Source organism: Cupressus sempervirens, chromosome 10, assembly GCF_028749045.1.
Source record: "Cupressus sempervirens isolate cs-2001-9-10 chromosome 10, ASM2874904v1, whole genome shotgun sequence".
NCBI classification, from domain to species: Eukaryota; Viridiplantae; Streptophyta; class Pinopsida; order Cupressales; family Cupressaceae; genus Cupressus; species Cupressus sempervirens.
The window spans coordinates 802,741,776-802,760,942 of record NC_143127.1 but is presented as its reverse complement, the minus strand read 5'-3'; the positions used below and the strand labels follow the sequence as shown (position 1 = coordinate 802,760,942).

General features: G+C 32.6%; 1 protein-coding gene across 1 annotated transcript; it reads right to left on the bottom strand.

The window, feature by feature from the left end:
* Window positions 1–1,647: 1,647 nt before the first annotated feature.
* Window positions 1,648–6,602, bottom strand: LOC149536354 (beta-xylosidase/alpha-L-arabinofuranosidase 2-like). The gene is made up of 7 exons (XM_089805485.1): window positions 6,149–6,602; window positions 5,005–5,292; window positions 4,673–4,842; window positions 4,468–4,565; window positions 3,814–4,164; window positions 2,729–3,145; window positions 1,648–2,506 (listed from the first exon to the last, which is right to left on the bottom strand). The coding sequence occupies exons 1-7, from the start codon at window positions 6,545–6,547 to the stop codon at window positions 1,908–1,910; spliced, it is 2,322 nt and encodes a 773-aa protein (XP_089661611.1). The 5' UTR covers window positions 6,548–6,602; the 3' UTR covers window positions 1,648–1,907.
* Between the last annotated feature and the right edge of the window lie 12,565 nt (window positions 6,603–19,167).

The following is a 19,167-nucleotide window of genomic DNA, read 5'->3' as shown; positions in this document are numbered from 1 at the left end:
AAAACTAATGAAGCAAAAGAGGAAGCTTGTTGAACAATTATTCAAGGCAATTTGAAACTAAATCTCAACAAGAGGTTCTAAAGAATGGGATTAAAGTAGACTGTCCTACCAAAAGTTGAACTTTAGACTGAGAGATTTACAATTACATTGTGAAGTTTTTTTTCACCTTGGTGGTTGCAAACATGCCATTGAAGGAACCAACTTGAGACCTTCATTATTGTAGCCAACATTGGATCACCCATTATTAGAGCCACATAAGATCCCTTATGAAGTCTATTATTATCACCTTTGTGGTTGTTGACATTAGTCCATCCTTCTTTAATTATTTTAGAGACAATTAATACATGATTTGAGGGTTGGTTTTGCCTCAAGTTTGGTTAAGAGGTAATTAATAATGTATATGTTTGAAGAATTGGCACAAAACATAGGGGTTTAGCAACTTTATATACACAACTCTTTAGAGATGACACATGTTACCAATTTGTATATCAATAATTTTCTTGAGGTCTTGCAATACATTTATTTCCACATAGTCTCAACATTAAGGATGATTGAAGTATAATGTATCAATTTCAACTTACCATCCTCCTAGGAGAGCCAATAATGTGGTCTAGGTATGGCTAGCAAGGAAAGGATAAACAAGGGGACTATTCAAAAGAACTTGTCGAGGTAAACACAACAAAATCCCTAATCCAATGGAGGAAAACTAGTAAAGAAGCATAAATGTAACAAGGTTTGTCCTCAAAATAGAATTTATGTGGTTAGCTTTCACCAAGCTAAAGATAAAAAAATTTGATTAAATTTTGGATTGATATGTGGTTTAACTCCTAACTTTTTCACAAACTTCCAAAATAGATTTTTCCTACAAAATAACCTATTTGAATCAATTGATCAAACCATTTGCATGTACTAACAAAATCTTGGGACAAAAGAACATCTAAAAAAAGTTCAAAAATTGTGTCTCATAAAAGATTTTTGGAACAAACTCTCTAATTTGTTCACAATGAACTTCACAATATGTCACTCCAACATTAATTATTGAACTATTTAATTTAAGTATAAATATGTAGAAATAAATTTCTTAAATGTGAGAAAATCTAAATCAAATTTATAATAAATACAAAAAGTAAAAGCTAATCTTACATTACCATCAAAATACTATGCGAACAGGCCAAACCAAAGCCCCGCCTCTTCCCCTCCCTCCCAAAACATTGAACGTTTCCACGAAATTCATTTTAAGTTGGATGGCTCAAAAAATGTGCCTCTGTGTTATAAAATTCTTCGCATTATATTATAACTTTTTCATAGAGTGAGTAGTTTGTCTTCATACTAGGAGGAAATGTTTAGATTTTGTCATTCATTAATAACATTAATAAGAATTCATTACAACACCTCATATGCCCAAACTTGGAAACTTGCTGTTACACCCTCTACTTGTACAGAAGAGCGTGACCAGTTGGAACCTGCCACTTACACCTTGGTGAAGGATTTCCAAAAGTAGTCCAAACCTGCTTATTTCTATTTGTCTTTTCTTACAACATGGCCTCATATACTACGAGAATCTATTTCCTTACATCATATTTTATTGCATCAGGGTCAACCAATTTGTCATCATTATATCACATTCATTTGAAAGCTTACACGAACTTATACCAACAAATATTCCTTTTATCTTGTTCACCTGTACTACAGTGATAGCCCTTGCTAGAGCAACTCAAAAATATAAATGATTTGATTTCCAAATAATGATACAACAATAGAATAATGCACCCAATTATTATTTTCACATATCACAGCAGCACCAACAGCAACAGCCTTTTGGATAGTTGCCCATGTTGCTACCCTTATCAATAATATCATATTAATCAACTGCAAGGTGCAAACCCTAGTTTGGTTTGCTCAAAAAACTAATCTCCAAGTTGAATGTCAAAAGCATGTTGGACATCCCCAACATGAAGGAGATGAGAACCCAATGCCAATTTCCTCACACCCATCTCATCGACAATACTCAAATCTTTACATACATCTAATGAGAAGTGCACTCTTTCTCTCCCTCCTTTCCCAACATTAACCTTCCTGAAAGCCATCAGCTGCCTTTGTGGAGCCCCCTTGTGAACCCCATCAGGAGGGCTGAAGAACAAGAGAACAGCATGCCTTCCATCTATATCTCCCTTGTTGTCTACATCCACATGCACATCAAACATCTGTCCCTCACAATTGGTATGCTCAACATGGACTGAATTGCACATATTCTTATCAGTTCCTCCACCACAAGTGTTGTTTGGTGTTTGCATGGATAATGAAACAAGCTTGGGTGCCTCCACGACAGAATGAGAGAAGGTTGTATAACTCAATCCATCACCAAACCTGTACAATGCACTTCCAGTGTAGAATCTGTAAGTTCTTCCTGGATACCCAGTTGCAGGGTTAGGCCTCATGTTCATGTCTGTCATCGGCACCTTCACAACAAAATCTTGTGGGTACCATGTTACTGGCAGTCTCCCACCTATTTGGAAAATGACAAGCAAGCACATAGTCAGTAAAACCTCTGACAACATAAGGCAAGAGCCTACAACACAACAGTAACTTATGAGCCTCTCATGTGGGAGGTATTCTGTTCAAATCTACTCAAGCATAACACATAATAATAACTAATTTCAACAAATAACAATAACTAATCTAGGCTTTGGCCCATATGGGTCATAATCGATGGGGCATGTGGGTATACCTGGGTTGTGCTTGCCAAATATGACATCAGCCAATGCCTTTCCACCAGCCTGGCCTGGGTATCCCACCCAAAGTATACTTGAAATCTTGTCATAGTGTTTGGCAAAGGAGATATCCATTGGCCCCCCTGACATCACCACAAGTATCACAGGTCCTCTGGATGCTTTGGCTGTTTCAATCACCATCTGTTCTTGATGCCCAGGCAATAATAAGCTTGTCCTATCTATCATTTCTGCTTCTACTGAAAGGTCTCCACCTACAACTATCACTGTGGCATCTGCCTGAGATGCTGCCTGTGCTGCATCCCTCACTAGGTAAGGATTCCAAGGGCAGGCAATACTCTGACAGCCGCGTTTATGCACGGTTTTTGTGTATATACCGAGGCCTTTTACAGGTGTTGTGTATCTGCAGGGAACACCTTCAAAAGAGAAAACATAGATGAGGAGACAAAACAGAAATCCCATGCGCCACCATGGCAATCAAAACAGAAAACATAGATTAGAAAGCAAAAATCCCAATTTCCATGGCTATCAAGAGAACTATACTAAAATAGGCAAGAGCCTACAACACAATGGTAAACTGTGAGCCTCTTATCTGAGAGGTCTTGGGTTCGAGTCTAAACGAGCTTAATAAATAATAATAATAAATCACCAGAAGATTGCCATACATAATACCATATATATACAGGGAAATCAGCTATCATATATGCCATTGCCAAGCATAAAAGGAACAAGAATCTAGAACATTTGTTAAATCTTAGCCCAACTATCAATCATGCCCAATTCCAAAAATAGGACCAAATTAAGCTTCATAAGGCTAAACTCTAGCACATTCCTTTCATACCCATCGCCCACCCTAAGCCTATAGAGCAATCTTGGAAGAGGAAACCTAGGTAGCAACTGTTTGGAATTAAGCCCACACGGGTAGATGAGTTGGCTTGAGGTTGTGGGTAATTCCCCATGGTCTCAGGTTTAAATCTCCCGGGTTTAAGGGGTGAGACATCTTGCAGGCACCTCACATCGGCCTGTGGTCATGGACACCCGGATGTAAGAAAAAGAAATAACTTTTTGGAATTAAATTTACTACCTGCATAATTACCAATCATAGTATCCTTTGCAGCTGCATTGGGTCCAATAACAGCCAAGGATCTGATGATGGTTGGTGAAAATGGCAATGCTCTGTTGTTGTTTTTGAGGAGTACTATGCCTTCCCTGGCTGCCCTGACAGACAATCTGTGGTGTTCAGGAGTGCAGACATCCTTAGGACCAAGATTACCATATGGCTGGAATGCGGGATCGCCATCAAACAATCCGAGGCGCATTTGAACAGAGAAAGAGTTGAATAAAGCCCTGTCTACCACAGACTCCTGCAGTTTCCCAATTTTTACCGCTGCTTCAGTATGATCTCCAAGGAATCTTCCACAATTAAGATCCAGTCCTATTCAAAACACATGGAAATAAACAACCCAAAGTTGAATTAATACCCAATTTATAGCAATGAGGAACAGATTTCCACAATCCATGGCAATTATTGGCAAGAACTTCTGAATTTGATTGGGTAAAGTTATTTAGCATCAATGTTTCGAATCAAAATGATGGATCATGGAGAGTAATTCGAAATTTTGATGCTAAAAAACTTCACACAATCAAATCCAGAAGTTATTGCCAGTAACCCAATTTATAATTAAGCCCATGGCACCATAGTATATAAGTTGCAACACACAGTATTTCTTTTACTGACCAGCTCCCATAACATCTGCTACTGTTCTCTCAGGTGTTGACGTGAAGTGCATAGTGTTGTATATAACATCTGCTGAATCACAATCCGAAGCTATGTATCTGCACAATTCCAAAACAATTTAATTGTTTTTTCTTCCAGGAAACAACAATCGCAGCTTCACACCCTAAGTCACTGAACTGAAAACATGTTTTGGCCTATTATTTACCCATTCAATCCCCATTTTCCCCTGATATTTCCATTAAGCAGTACTGGATCTGCACAGGTTGGAACTCCATTGACTTTATTATAAGAGCACATAATACTGGCAACATGCCCATCAGCCACACAAGCCTTAAAAGGTGGATTATAAGTGTCATCCAAGTCCTGCTGTGTAACCTGCAATCATAAAAAACACCATTGAAACTCTCATGAATGAAAACCATTGAAACTAAAGCAAGAGCCTACAACACAATGATAAATTGTGAGCCTCCAGAAGGTCTTGGTTTCAACTCTACTCAAGTTTAACTAATAATAATATAATTATCTTCTGAACAATACCCTGGCATCAAAGTGAAATCGATCAATTTGGTTCCAGTTATCCAAATCATAAGCGGTAAAATGCTTGCAGCAAGCAGCAACTTTCAATCTATTGGGGTCCCCTCCATCTGTTGATTGCAGTCCTCTAACATAGTGTACTGCAAAATTGCTACTAAGCAGGGGATCCTCTCCTGGAGTTTCTTGTCCTCTACCCCATCTGGGGTCTCTAAATATATTGACATTAGGACTCCAATAAGTTAATCCTCCCAATCCTGCATTGTACATTGCACGAGCTTCTGTGGATACTGCCTGCACAAACATACATGAAAAGTTATGAAAAAATCTCTACACAATCTAATCCAGAAACTATCAGAACAAGATCTTTGGAACCAAATGCAACAATCAAAAAAATACTTTGTCAATTATGCATACAGAACTCTCAATTATGATTAACTTGCAGCAATGAAAAGAAAATCCCTAGTACTATAAGATACCAAATGGTTATAAACCCCTTTCACCTTTCAGGTCTATACCATCTAGAACCATTTTCAAGTTTTACAACAGGACCTAATGTAAACAAATAGTTGCATGTTTCTTTAGTAGGAAGCTCCAGCAAGCCTATATGAGTTGTATATAACTTATTTTAGGTTAATGTGAAGAGGTTTCCACAATCCGTCATATTATTGAGATTCTCAGATTGATTGTGTGCCAATATTTTGCATCAACAAGCCCAACCACACTCGGTGGTCCATCATGAGGATGAGAATAGCTGGAGGAGAAAAATAATGGATCACTGAGTGTCACTCAAAACGTTAATGCAAAAAATTGGCAAACAATCAAATACAGAAATGCACCTCAATATTATTTTAGATTATTCCTCTCTGTTCAATTGAAATTCTCATTCACATTTTCTCAAAATTCTACCCACATCACCTCAATGACATGTTTCTTGCATCATTCTCAATCTTCTCCAACCTTACCAAGAATTCCCATATCATGCAAACAATTTTCTGAGTAAAGTGGCTATCAAGTAACTCAAGAAATACCCAACCAAATTCTACAGAGAAGCAACGAATTATACAGCAAGATGAGCCATTTGAGATTGAATTACAGGCAAATGGAGGAAAAAGATCAAAAATATAGTAAAACTGAACGCAAAACATACCTTTCCTATCTCTTCCCACAATTCAGTGTCAAATGAAGCAGCGGCAAGAATGACTTGAGGGAAGCTTGTAGCAGCAGGAATGGGATTAGCAAAGTGGGTACCAGGACCAAAATTAGAGACACCATGTAAGGCCTCTGACCACCATTCATAGCTTGGGATCCCAAGCCTAGGCACTGCCCCTGCTTTGTCCACAAGCATCTGAACCTTCTCCTTCAAATTCAGCCTTCCAACGAGGTCATTCACTCTCTCATTGATGGGCAAGGCTCTGTTACAAAATGGGTACACAACGGCTGCATTGGGGATGACCCTATTGTCACATGGATACATGGGCTGACCACAAACCCCGTGGAACAGTCCTAAAATCATCAACACTACTATAAAACCTCCATCGAATCCCATTACTCCAATGACATGAATTCTTAACAAAACTCAAGTTAGCACACACCACATTGACGAATCACAAGGGTGTGGCAGTCACCATTTATAGCTTTCATGTGAGAGGAAAAGAACAAAGTCAGTAGTCTGACTGGGACATACTTCACTTGAACAGCTTGGATTAGTGGATTTTAATAATAATAATAATGACGCTCATTCCACCGTGATCCACCCAAACTCTTTTCCGTTTCTGATCTGATCCTAAAACTATTTGCTTCCTTTGCTGAACTCCCCTGCTTTTGTGCCCTAATGCTGTAACTGGAATATTAAGATAAGGACCAAGAATAACATGAGAACCTGAATGTGTTGCATCATTTGTGAAATACACAGTAAAAAAAGTGTGATAAGGAACAGTGAAAAAAGGGTCCAAAGGAAGTTTCTTTGGGCATGGCGAACTTTGGGAATATAGCGCTTTAAATGTGGGGACTGTAAGCATCCATGGAGTACTTAGTCCAAAAGCACCCATTAAGTCGTATATGCCACTTTGCAGCTATGTATTGGCTATTTGCTTGATCCAAGTACGTGATTCAAATCTCGTGTTTTACAGCAAAATACCCTAAATTTGATTTGAGTTTTTATTTCTGGTATCTACCATGGGAGGCAGCTTGATTAGAAATATGGGGTATTCAATAGAGTATTGGTAGGTATATTTAAAGAAATCAATTGATATATTGGAGTATTTAATGTTCATAGTATTGGGTAGAGTTCTAGTAGCCATTAGAGCTATCCAATGTTGTTAAAAGAGTATATATATGTGGACAAATATCTTTGTTTTCTCTTTGATAGTGGTGGTGATGCATTGTTATTAATAATTATTAAATTTTATTTTTTCTTTAGGAATTAATTGGGTAACAATTTATAGTATCAATATTAGGGATCATACTACATGATCTATTATTACGATGCATAAGAGGGAGTAGTATGATCAACTTTGATAGTAAAAATTGTTACACAATCAATATTAGAAGGGATAATAATTTGTATCAATATAGATTGTGGAAATCTAATAGACTTAACAATTAAATTTCATGAATGAAATATATTTAGATTAATTATAAGATCTATTTAGTCATCTATAAATTCATATAAGATTGGTGTTTGGTAAGCTCTCCACAAGAATGTAAGACACCAATATTTTGATTTTGATTTTATTTTTTCTACCATTAATTATGCAAGTTCGTAAAGAATTGATGATGAAAAAATAATAAAAATCCTGCATCTTTTTAAGTTTTAACAATTGGCCCACAATGCATTATGTCAATTTTGTCAAAGCTTTGGGCGGGTCATATAAGGTTATCTAGTCTCATGGACTATACAAGAATCTTTATTCTGTTCTATTTTCCTTCAACAAACAAAATTTTTGCATAGTTTCGTTTTTCCATGTAATTTTTATTTGCTTTTATCTAATTAAAAAAGTTATAAAATCCTATTACTAAAACTAAATCATAAGTTAACAATTAATATTTTATTTAATAATATACATAAATGTGATTATTATATATACTTCTATTTTTTCTATTAGATATAGAATAGAATAAATTTTAAAAACTTATTTTTAGTAATTTATAATATTAGATATGTATTTTTATATTATTTCTTATATAATTATATTTAATTAAAAATTCATATATTACTAATTAATATTTAATAATTTATAAATATTTAAATTTAAAATAATATATTAAATTATTTGAAAATAAAAAAATTGACAATCAATTAAAAATTTATCTGTTAGTAAAAAATCATATGACAGATAGAAGTGGTAATTTTTTAACAAGCTTTATATTAGCAAAATCTAATGAAGAGTAATTTGAAAATAAGCAGAGATTGAACATAATGCAATAGGATGAGTGTGTTAACTTTATATTTTAAATTTGATTTTTTCACCCATTAATCATTAATAATAATAAAGACACTAATTTAAAATACACATCACATAAAATTTATATTTTTGTGTATGGAGTATATTAAACATTTATCATTATTTTTACATTGATATATTTAAGATATTTATATGAATACGAGTAATGTAAATGAGATATTGTGATCCTTTGTTATGGTTGATTAGATTAAGAAGCAATAATTACATTTCATGAATAGTGGAAATATACTAGCATTAATTATATGATCTTTGCACATACTGTTTCAAAATGTTGTCCAAAACATCTTCTAAATTGTCTTATTATGTTTTCTCTATCAAACAAAGAAATTACATTATTGATCCAATACATATACACAAATGCCTCAATAATCATTTCTTATAGGTACCAAAGAAGTAGGACAATTGATACTAGATACTAACTTTTTTTCCAACACTCATGAATAATAGATCACTAGATGATTTTTAGTATGTTTTTAAAGAGGAAATTCTAAGTTTGAATAAGACTAAGACAATCATTTACACATCAAGATATTAAGTTTTAATAAAAATACAATATTTTCAAAATAAACATTGGATAGGAGTTTTGTCTTCCTACATGTAATAAAAATTTAACTCCAATTTTATGTTTCTCGTCATTTTTCAATAATATATTTGAAATATGGACAAAAGAAATAAATAAAAATATTATAAATGAGACTTACGGAATTTAAATATAGTTAAAATGTTAGAATTTACAATTTTATTTTATTTTTAAAATTCTAGCACTACAAGCATACATTTATTAAGAATGGGATCTTCCAACCTTCAAATCAAATAAGCTTCAATTATCTTGAAATTGTTTACTATAGTTCATAAATCTTTAGTGCCTTATCATTATTTCTTTAAAAGATCATATTTATTTCATAGAACTTAAAATTGAAGATAATTATTTTTTTAAATATTCTTTTTTTTTTTTTTTTTTTTAGACTGCAGGAATCGGTGCAACACGGCCCCCCTATAAACTGCAGTGCGCCTGGTAAACTTTTTAACGTGACCGGTAGTGCCGACACGACACGCCCACCAGTACCACCAGTACCACGAAGATGGGGGAGACTAGAACCCATGACCAACCCCCTGCAACAGGGAAGATTTAGCCAAATCAACTTTTGATTTTTTATTTTTTTAAAAAATTATACAAATTTTCTTAAAATTTAAGAGAATTAAAAATACTTTTTTTTTTCCTTATAAATATTTGATCTTCATCAATAACTTTATATAGAGCTCTTTCTTTCATTTGCATTATTTTTCCTTAAAAATAATAAAATTTTGACTACTTTTAAACATAAATTAATATGATACATTGAAAATTATTTTCTCCATTTTTTTTAAAGAAAACTAATTTATAAATTCTTTTAAATTATGCTCTCTTCCTTTTATCTCAATCCCACATGATTGACTGATTTAATTTCCTTATTTTTATTATTTTTATCTTAAAGCATCTACTTACAAATACATTATTCAAAACAATATAAAAATAACTATCCTTTTAAATATACCACTTTTGTTAATTTTTCTAATTGTACAAACAATTATAAATAATTAGATAAAACAATGAGAGGGTACCAAAATCAAACAAACTTGATAACATGAACTGAGCGGCAACCTTTTTCCAGTGTATGGGCGTTACACTTCTTCCATGTGTATTATGAAAGAGAACCTTCCTTAAAGTAGTATTTTCCCCATTTTTTTAAAGAAAAAGAAACATGCAGTTACAACATGTGCAAATGTAGAAACTATTAAAACATACACCTTTGCATTCTTCAAGCACTTTTTTTATTACAAGAATTTAAAACAGATTCTGAAGAAAAGTGAGTGGATTTATTCTTATTATTTATTATTTATTAGTGTAATTGTAATTGAGTTGCAATTATAGTTCATTTTAAACATTTTTAAAATTGTATATTATAAGCATAAAAGTTGAGAATTGTTTTTGATTTTTATAAAAGATATTTTATTGAGTTGGAATTTTTCCTAAAATAACAAATAAAAAATAGTTTATATTTTTAATTCTGTATAATTAATTTTATAATTTAATTGTAAATAATAAATTTAAAAAAGTAAGATTGATCAAATATTTATTAAATTTCAATTTCTTAGTTTGAAATTGTAACGTTAAAATATTTTATTTTCAACATATATTTAAAATAAGATATAATAAAAAATATAGTCATTTTGATTGACTCGACTTTATATATATAATTTTAATATCTTGTAATAAATAATTTATTATTATTATAAATTTTAGTATATATTAAAAGTCAATTTATTGTTTGGCTATACTGGCCTTTTTGGAATGAGTACTATAACATTATTAAGTTTAATAAATTTTAAAATATGATTTATTAAGTTTAATAAATTATTAAATAAGATTATCAAGTTATGACTTCTATTTATTAAAAAAAAAAGCATTCATTCAAGTTAAAACTTTAATGTTGTAGTATTCTAATTCTAATAACTATTAGAAGTCAAATATAGTATAAATATAAAAAATTGATTGAATTTATTGTATATTGTAAGAAGTTATCATAAGTAAAATCATAGTATATTCTTATAGATGATCATATTTTGTAACACATTATATGTTTTTTATATTAACATTAACAAAATAAGGGTGTTGACCCTCCTAAACACAACCCATCAGACGGCTAAAAATAAATCAAGAGTTACCACATAGTAACAACACACTAACCGAGTAGTGAAAACAAACTGAGCAACATTAGCAATATAAATTGTACCTAAAACAATATCCATAGCAACAACTACTAACACTATCATTATCGCCAAAGTGACCATGTCTATCACTAACCGTACCAAGAACCAAAACAGTACCAAAAACCACCAAGTAATACCAAATTGTAGTAAAGTCTTAGTAAGAGACGCATAGGGCCAAACTGGTAGAAACTAGGGAAACATAAAGTAATAGTAGAAACTAAGAAAGTATTAATAAAGACAAGACCATCTAAGCCACTAATAGTGAAACACAAAGGAAGAAGGGGTCTAAAGCCTAATTCTTTTTGGCCTTGTGTGGTTTAGAAAGCATTCTTATAGCCCACTATTTAGTAAGGAACTTGAAAAGTGCCTTCTAAGAACAAGAAGATTTCCACAATCCATGTGAAATTGTCAAATATTGTGCTTCTGGATTTGATTGCGTGACTATTTTTGCACTGACATTTCGAATCGCACTCTATGATCCATCATCAGGTTAAGTACCTTACAATTTTCTTCTTCCCCATCATCCACTCCAAACATATCCTTCTACAAAAAATATGATGTGGTGGTCAAACTATGCATAAGCTTCAATGCAAACTAATAAACATCTTCAAGGTGTTTATCTATGTCATCCATCCTACTATTTATTTTTTCAATCTCTTCATAGGTGTCCACAGTGGTAACACACTCTCCTTTGACCATGGCCTTGCCATTTATAGTGGTGAGTGTTTTGGTATTCGCCTCAATCGAAACTTCCTTAGTAAGTTCCATCAACTCCATTTTTAAGTTGTCAAAGGCATGAGATGAACTACTCTTAGTAATAGAGTAAACCTCTTTCTCAACATCTCTATCATCTTTATCATATTTACCATTATAATCACTATGCATAGCTTCATCATATTTAGAATTAGTCTTTAGATTAGATTCCTCTTTTAGCAAGCTAAGCCAATTTGGTAGATTGATAGGGTGTACAATTCTCTTTAGTAGCTTCAATATGTGAGTCTATTTCATGAATACTAAATTTATCTTTTTTATTGGGATTAGATTTTTGTTTAAGAGGGGGGTCATTTCTCTTCATCTTTGGTTTATCTTTAGCCATTGTGGAAGAGGGTGTGTCAAGTGAACCTTGTTAAACTTTTAGGGTAGGATTCTTAAGACAACTATTTTTACTAGGTCTTGGGGTGTCCAACAAGCTAGCCAATTGTGGTTTAAAGGAAGCACGAGATTCTTGAACTAAAATAGCTCTAAACAAGCATAGGGAGAGGTGGAAATGATATAACCCAAACATGAGACCTTGGTGTAAATTGGTCGATCTTTTCCCCAAGATTTTGGCCTCCATAGTTTCTTTAACAATACTCTCCAAGGAATGTAGGAGGAAAATGGGAAGGATATGTTGCTCCGGTTTCTAAAATTATATAGAAAAAGGCATATAATAAAAATAATTCACACGATATCTCCCTTCAAAGGTAAAGTATTCCATAGCCATTAAACATATCAACTCCCAAGGAGGAGGAAATTATTTTTGGTTATATCTACCATGAATTATAATAGGATTTTTTCCACCCTTGAAAATATTATTGAGGTTTTTTTATATCAAAAACCATACTAGGATTTTTCCACTTGCGACCCACCATAAAAAGCCCAGTAGCTTCATCAATGACTTAATTATTAGTTTCAAACGAGATGCCACCCATCATAACCCTCCTTTCATTCCAAGAAGAACCAAATTATAGAGAAATATTTTCATCATGACTTGTCAAACCTTCAATGAAGTCCACCACACCACCTTCTTTACATATATGCTAGATTATAGGGTTGTTCATGAAGTCATCATGCTTATTGATTTTGACCTAAACTATAGAGCTAAGAGAATACAGGACTATGATAAACCCAAAATAAAATCTATAGAGAAGAATAACACATAAATTTGAAGTAAATGTATGTAGTTTGTACATTCATATTTTATCACATGAACATCCATTTTAATTTCCAAGTAGGACACTTATTTGTGTGACAAGTGGGTCATCATAATAGAAAGAAGAGGAACATGTTATCATATTTTGTCATTCATCAAATCCTACCACCTAAAATTGGAGTAACATATTTCACAAATGAAAAGGCCCTCTGAGATTGCAATTAAAAATTAACCACATTAATCTAGCCAATATCACCAATTGGACAAGTTGGCAATGGTCGTACTTCAATTTATACCACATTATTTAGTTTAAATTTAGGAAATATAGCATTAGCTTTTTAAAATAATACCCCAATCTTCAATGCAAGAAGAGTTCAAATATGCCCAAAAAAGGTCACTAAAGGAAGTTATAAAGGAATCAATATGAAGTTAAGATATTTTCTCGTTACCTAAGAGGGACTTTATATTAGGTACAACTAACGTTCCCCCCTCCAACAACATATAGCATCACCTGTAAGGCCTATAGTAGCCATAGAGTAAAAAAAATAGTCCCTTATCTAAAATCATGTAAACCTAGTTAGAAATGACATGTTTTTGTCTAAATTGCCCTCCACCTTCCAATCTATCTTCATAGTTTCTTTGGTTACTTTAATAATCATCTTGGAGTCACCCTAAATAGTCATAGATTTAATTCCAATTCATTTAGCAATTTTGAGCCCCCAAAACAAGGCCATGACCTCTACCTAGTTGGTTGTTGAATTATTTAAATTTGCAGTATAAGATATAATTAAGATACCTTTACCATCCCTAATCACCCCACCATCTGTTGCAAACCCTTTTCTTGCAACACTATCAAAGTTTAGCTTAGACCAAGGGTAGGAGGAGGAATTCATTTGGTTATTTTCTTTAGATAACTTTGTAGTATCATCAAACATGTACAAAGTATTAGAGAGCTTCCGTTTGTTTTCAATCATACAATCCCAATTAGAAGGGAGGATTATATGGATTTTATATTGACTAAAAACAATGTTATTCAATAGTAGTTTGTCAAAAATTCTCAAGACAACATCCACAAAACTTTCAAAATATCTGAATATATGATTATTCCTCTCTTTCCAGATGCACCTACATACTTGGAGGGGGGAGGATTTTCTTTCACAATTTCTTAATAACATGGTGTTTCAATTGGCATTACCAATGAAATTAAGCTACTGGATTAAAACATCAGATGTTTTCTTAATATAAATTTTACTACTTTTTAAAATTATTCATTCAATATTATGTTTGACTATAAAGGCCTACTTGGAATGAGTATTATAATGCACATTTTAGATTTTCCATAAAACATATCTAATTTGAGAAAAGGTGACTTGATTAAGGGCTTGTAAATATTTGTAAGATAAAGGGACTGAAGGTGTCATACTATTGGTAGCAAGATAGTTTTAAATAAATAAATTTTCCAAATTTATCTGACCATAATTAGTTCACCTTTTGGGATGTAATTTTTAGATTTATCACTCATTTTTTAAAGTGATGGAAGTTGTTTCGAGTGCAACCATTCCATTGAGGTTTTTTTTTGGTTGAAATCATTTCACCTAAAATTGTTAAGATGTTATATAATGGGACAAAAATCTACACTATCATGCATTTAATATAAGTGAATAATTAAAGTATAAGGTGAGAGCTAGAAGGATTCAACGTGTGATGCTACATATATAATAATTAAAATTAAATCTATAATGTTTCCACAATCCATGTCAATACAATGCAATTTTCTAAGTTTGTGTATAAATGTTTATCATCAACATTTCAGATCACACTATGTGATCTCTTGTACCCTGATGATGGATCATAGAATATGTTCTGAAACCTTGATGATAAAATATATACACAATTAAACCCTTAAAATTACATAAAATTAATTCAAATTTTAAGATAGACATAAATAATGACTCAATATATTTCAATTCAATTACAATCGCAAGGTAATGCATGTAACAATACAGATATAGACAAATTTCGCTAGAAGATATAACGCTCCATAGTTTGAAATCTTCAACAATGTATTTTGTTTATGGAAATATCTTTATCACCAACTAAATTGTCAAAAATAACTTGACCATGTTTGATATATTGTGGCGGTGAGGACTATTCTAATTACCATTCTTGATGATGGCCTCATGTGGGTGGAGAATGTAAATGTTTTTGTACAGAGCTTCTAACTTCATATCATTTTGTAAAGACATAAAGTTTAAAGAGTATATACATATATCTGGGAATTAATAATATGACCAATATGACTGTTAAGCCTCAAAGTGTTCTTCTTTAATAGTCCCTAAAAAATTAGCCAACAACACACATATGTAACAGGACTTCAATAAAGACGAAAGTGCATGAAAATACAGTAGGCTAATGTGTTCTCAAACCAAAATCTATAAAAAGTTAAAGGAAAAATTTAAAGGCAATAATATGAGAACTAGAGAGGCAAGTAATGGAATTTTTTCAATCAATGTATGGTGGAAGTCTATAAGCTTAGTGGAAGAGAAAAATAACCAAACATGGTGAGCATAAAAGATCTAGTCAAAAGGTGTGTTTAATAGTTCCATAGTTCAAGTATGGAGGATGTGAATGTAAGTTAACAAAAAAAGTGAAAACATTAACCTATCAGAAATTTGAAATGAAGAACTTTCTAAGACATTAATTGGGACCAACCTTTTCATTTGGAAAGTTACTAGAGGGAGGGACTAAAAATATTCTAGGCGGAAACCAAAAGGGAGTGATTCCACTTACCATTGAGGTGGGCAGTAAGGGGAATGGGTGGAAGAAGGGGGTGGACAATGAGTTTGGTAGGAAAAACATAGAAGGTGAGCTAGATAACCATAACTACTCTCTTAGAAAATTACAAATATGTGCAATATATATATTTTCCATTTGGAGAGGTTACAACAAGGTGTGAATTTTGTGACAAAACTGTGATTATATCTAGGACCAATTTTTGTAAGAGAGATGGGAAAAAATCCAACTCATTAATTTTGGAAGTTCCTATACAATAGATCATGTTTATTGAATTGAGACATGAGAGCAATAGGTTATTCATCTAGATAATAAGTGTGTCCAATCAAACAGAAGAATTAATGAAGTTAAGTCTAGATGGATAGGAAATTGAACATGCCAAAGTAGCTAGGAGGAGACAATTGTCCATGCCATATAAATATTATTAAAGGGAATTCAATATTTAGCCTTTAAAAAAAATTAAAGGAGCATCACAACGTTTCATTCAATCATAGAAGACTGGCTTTCAATAAAGGTACTTTATATGTAGTGATGCACTAGATGCTTCCACATGTAAGCAATCTATTTCAAAATAAGGCAAGTGCACAGATACATGTACATATCAATACAAATAACCCTCCTTTATCTTCAATTGAATGTAGCGATGTCAATAAGTGCTAAGAATACTCATTGTGTTTCCTTGTTCAACCTAAAAGAAACCTCTAGTTAAATTGTATTAGTTGGCATTTGTACAAGCCTTAAAGGGAATGCATGGATGGCAATTAAAAAATAAATTGGCTAGCTTGTGTTAGGAAAATGGTGTCTCAACCTTTCATTTACACAAGGTTACTAATAGTAAATCCACATCTGAGTACAAATTGATATAAAAATTTCTCCAAAGCTTTCGATGAGCTAGATAAAGACGCTAGAAACTTTTTGTTATAGGATTGTGTCTAAAATTGACAATATTAAAGTTTTAATTTTCTAAAATGTTGGACACAAAAATAATTTGTTAAAAAGGAGTTACACATATTGGTGTGTGTTTTGGCACTTTATATGACATCTTGGATTGGAAAGAAGATGGGTGTCATTGTTTGGGTGGTTTTAGCCAATGGTTACGTAATATTGTTTGATGTTTTTATGTATTGTATCTCCTATATATGGGGTGTACAAGATGGTGATTGCATTTAAGAGTCTTACAACTATCGAGTTGATTTCAAACTTTTGGTTGTTGATACTCCTATAGAAGCTTACTTTGAAAGTATATTATAATCTATTATTAATTATTTTAGTACTATATTGGGTGACTTTTGTAGTGTGGGGTTTCTCTCACAAAAAAGTTTTCCCACTTAAATTATTGTCTTGTGGTACACATGCTATTTATGTTCATATCTTTAATTTTTGTATATCTAAAAGAGTTCTTACATTACCCTCATCTCAAGGTTGTTGTAGGAAGTTGCTTCACCTCCTTAGCTTCCTTATAGCTATATTATGATAGCCATAAAAATAAGGTGATTGTAGTAGCTCAATACTTAAATATGAGATTATTGAGAAACTAGGCCCACATACAATGAAGAGATATGTCATCCGAAAATGGACTCCTAGGTAATCAATTCACACAATATCTAAATTGATCTTTCTATATCTAGAATATTTAAGCATTCACATATAGTAAAATAAGAAAAATAATAGAATCATCTCATATAATTCACATTACAAGAATCACTCTTCATAAGAATATTTTATTGCATTTGAATTAACTTATAAATAATTGCATGATTGAGTTTTGCCTTAGACAATATAAATTCCAACAAACCAAGTCACCCACTTTTATAGCTTCAAATGCCTTAAAGAGAACACACATATGACTATTAGAATTTAATTGGCTAGTTAGTGTTAGGAAAATGGTGTCTCAACCTTCCATTTACATAAGGTTACTAATAGTAAATTTACATATGAGTACAAATTGATATAAAAAATTCCCCAATGCTTTGGATGGGCTAAATAAACATGCTATAAATGTTTTGTTGGTCATGTCTAGAATTGAGGATATTAAAATTTTCATTTTTGAAATGTTGGACACATAAACAAGTTGTAAAAATGAGTTTCACATGTTGGTGTGTTTTTTTGCACTTTGTATGACATCTTGGATTATAGATAAGATGTGTGTCATTGTTTGGGTGATTTTAGCCAATGGTTATGTAATATTATTTGATGGTTTTATGCAGTGTATCTCTTGTGTAGTGTGTACAAGATGGAGGTTGCATGTAATGTTGTGATGTGGAGCCTAATCAGACTTAGAGGTTAATTGTTTCCCACTTCATTCGGCATGGATTCCCCCTATATTTTACCACAAGGATCTAGGGGAAGCACCCCATGCTCTAGCAGTCAAGGGGCAACGCCCCTTGCGGATTCTTAGGGCAATGCCCTTAGTGGAGTCAAGGGGTAGTGCCCCTTGCGGGATCTTGGAGTCAATGGACCCAAACACATTCCTTGTTGTGATATAGGGCGGGGTTGAGGGGCAATGCCCCCAAAGACAAAAATGAACTTACTATTCTAAAAGGTGTAGAGAGTTATAGTTTTTCTATAGGTTGACTTATTCTAGCCCTAATTTTGTATGTGACAAAAAACTTGTATAAAATGGCTTAGGGTTAGGGATTTCATAATGTATGATGAGATTGTAGCTTCTTCCGACAGTATTGAGCTGTAAGGGATTACAAATTGTAATTGCTCGATAATAAGAATATTTGACTCTTTGTTTGGTGGACATAGCCCAGGGATTAGGCGAATAATGTTAAATCTTTGTGTACCGTGTTCTCTTTTGTGCGATTTATTATTTTTATGATATTGGTTATATTTGCATGTAATTGTTATTTCTATCTCGTTAATCCTAACATGTAAAACTCTTATAAATATTGAGTTGATTTCAAATTTGTGGTTGGTGATACTTTTGTACAAGTTTACTTTGTAAGTATATTGTAATCTATTTTTTTTTTTTTTAAATAATATATTGGGTGGCTTTTGGAGTGTGAGGTTTTTCTCACAAAAAAACCTTAAGTCACTAACTTGTGGTACACATGCTATTTATGTTCATATCTTTAGTTGTTGTATATCTAAAAATGTTTTTACATTACCCTCCTCTCAAGATTGTTGTAGGAAGTTGTTTCACTGCCTTAGCTTCCTTATAGTTATATTATGTTAGCCAAAAAAAAAGGTGATTGTAGTAGCTCAATACTTAAATATGAGTTCCTTGAGAAGCTAGGTCCG

Excerpts from the sequence above, each read along its gene's own strand:
- LOC149536354 (XM_089805485.1), bottom strand. The coding sequence starts at position 6,547 with ATGGGATTCGATGGAGGTTTTATAGTAGTGTTGATGATTTTAGGACTG. Across the intron at positions 5,293-6,148 it reads TGTGGGAAGAGATAGGAAAG|GCAGTATCCACAGAAGCTCG; the intron begins GTATGTTTTGCG and ends ATGTTTGTGCAG. Across the intron at positions 4,843-5,004 it reads GATTTCACTTTGATGCCAGG|GTTACACAGCAGGACTTGGA; the intron begins GTATTGTTCAGA and ends TTATGATTGCAG.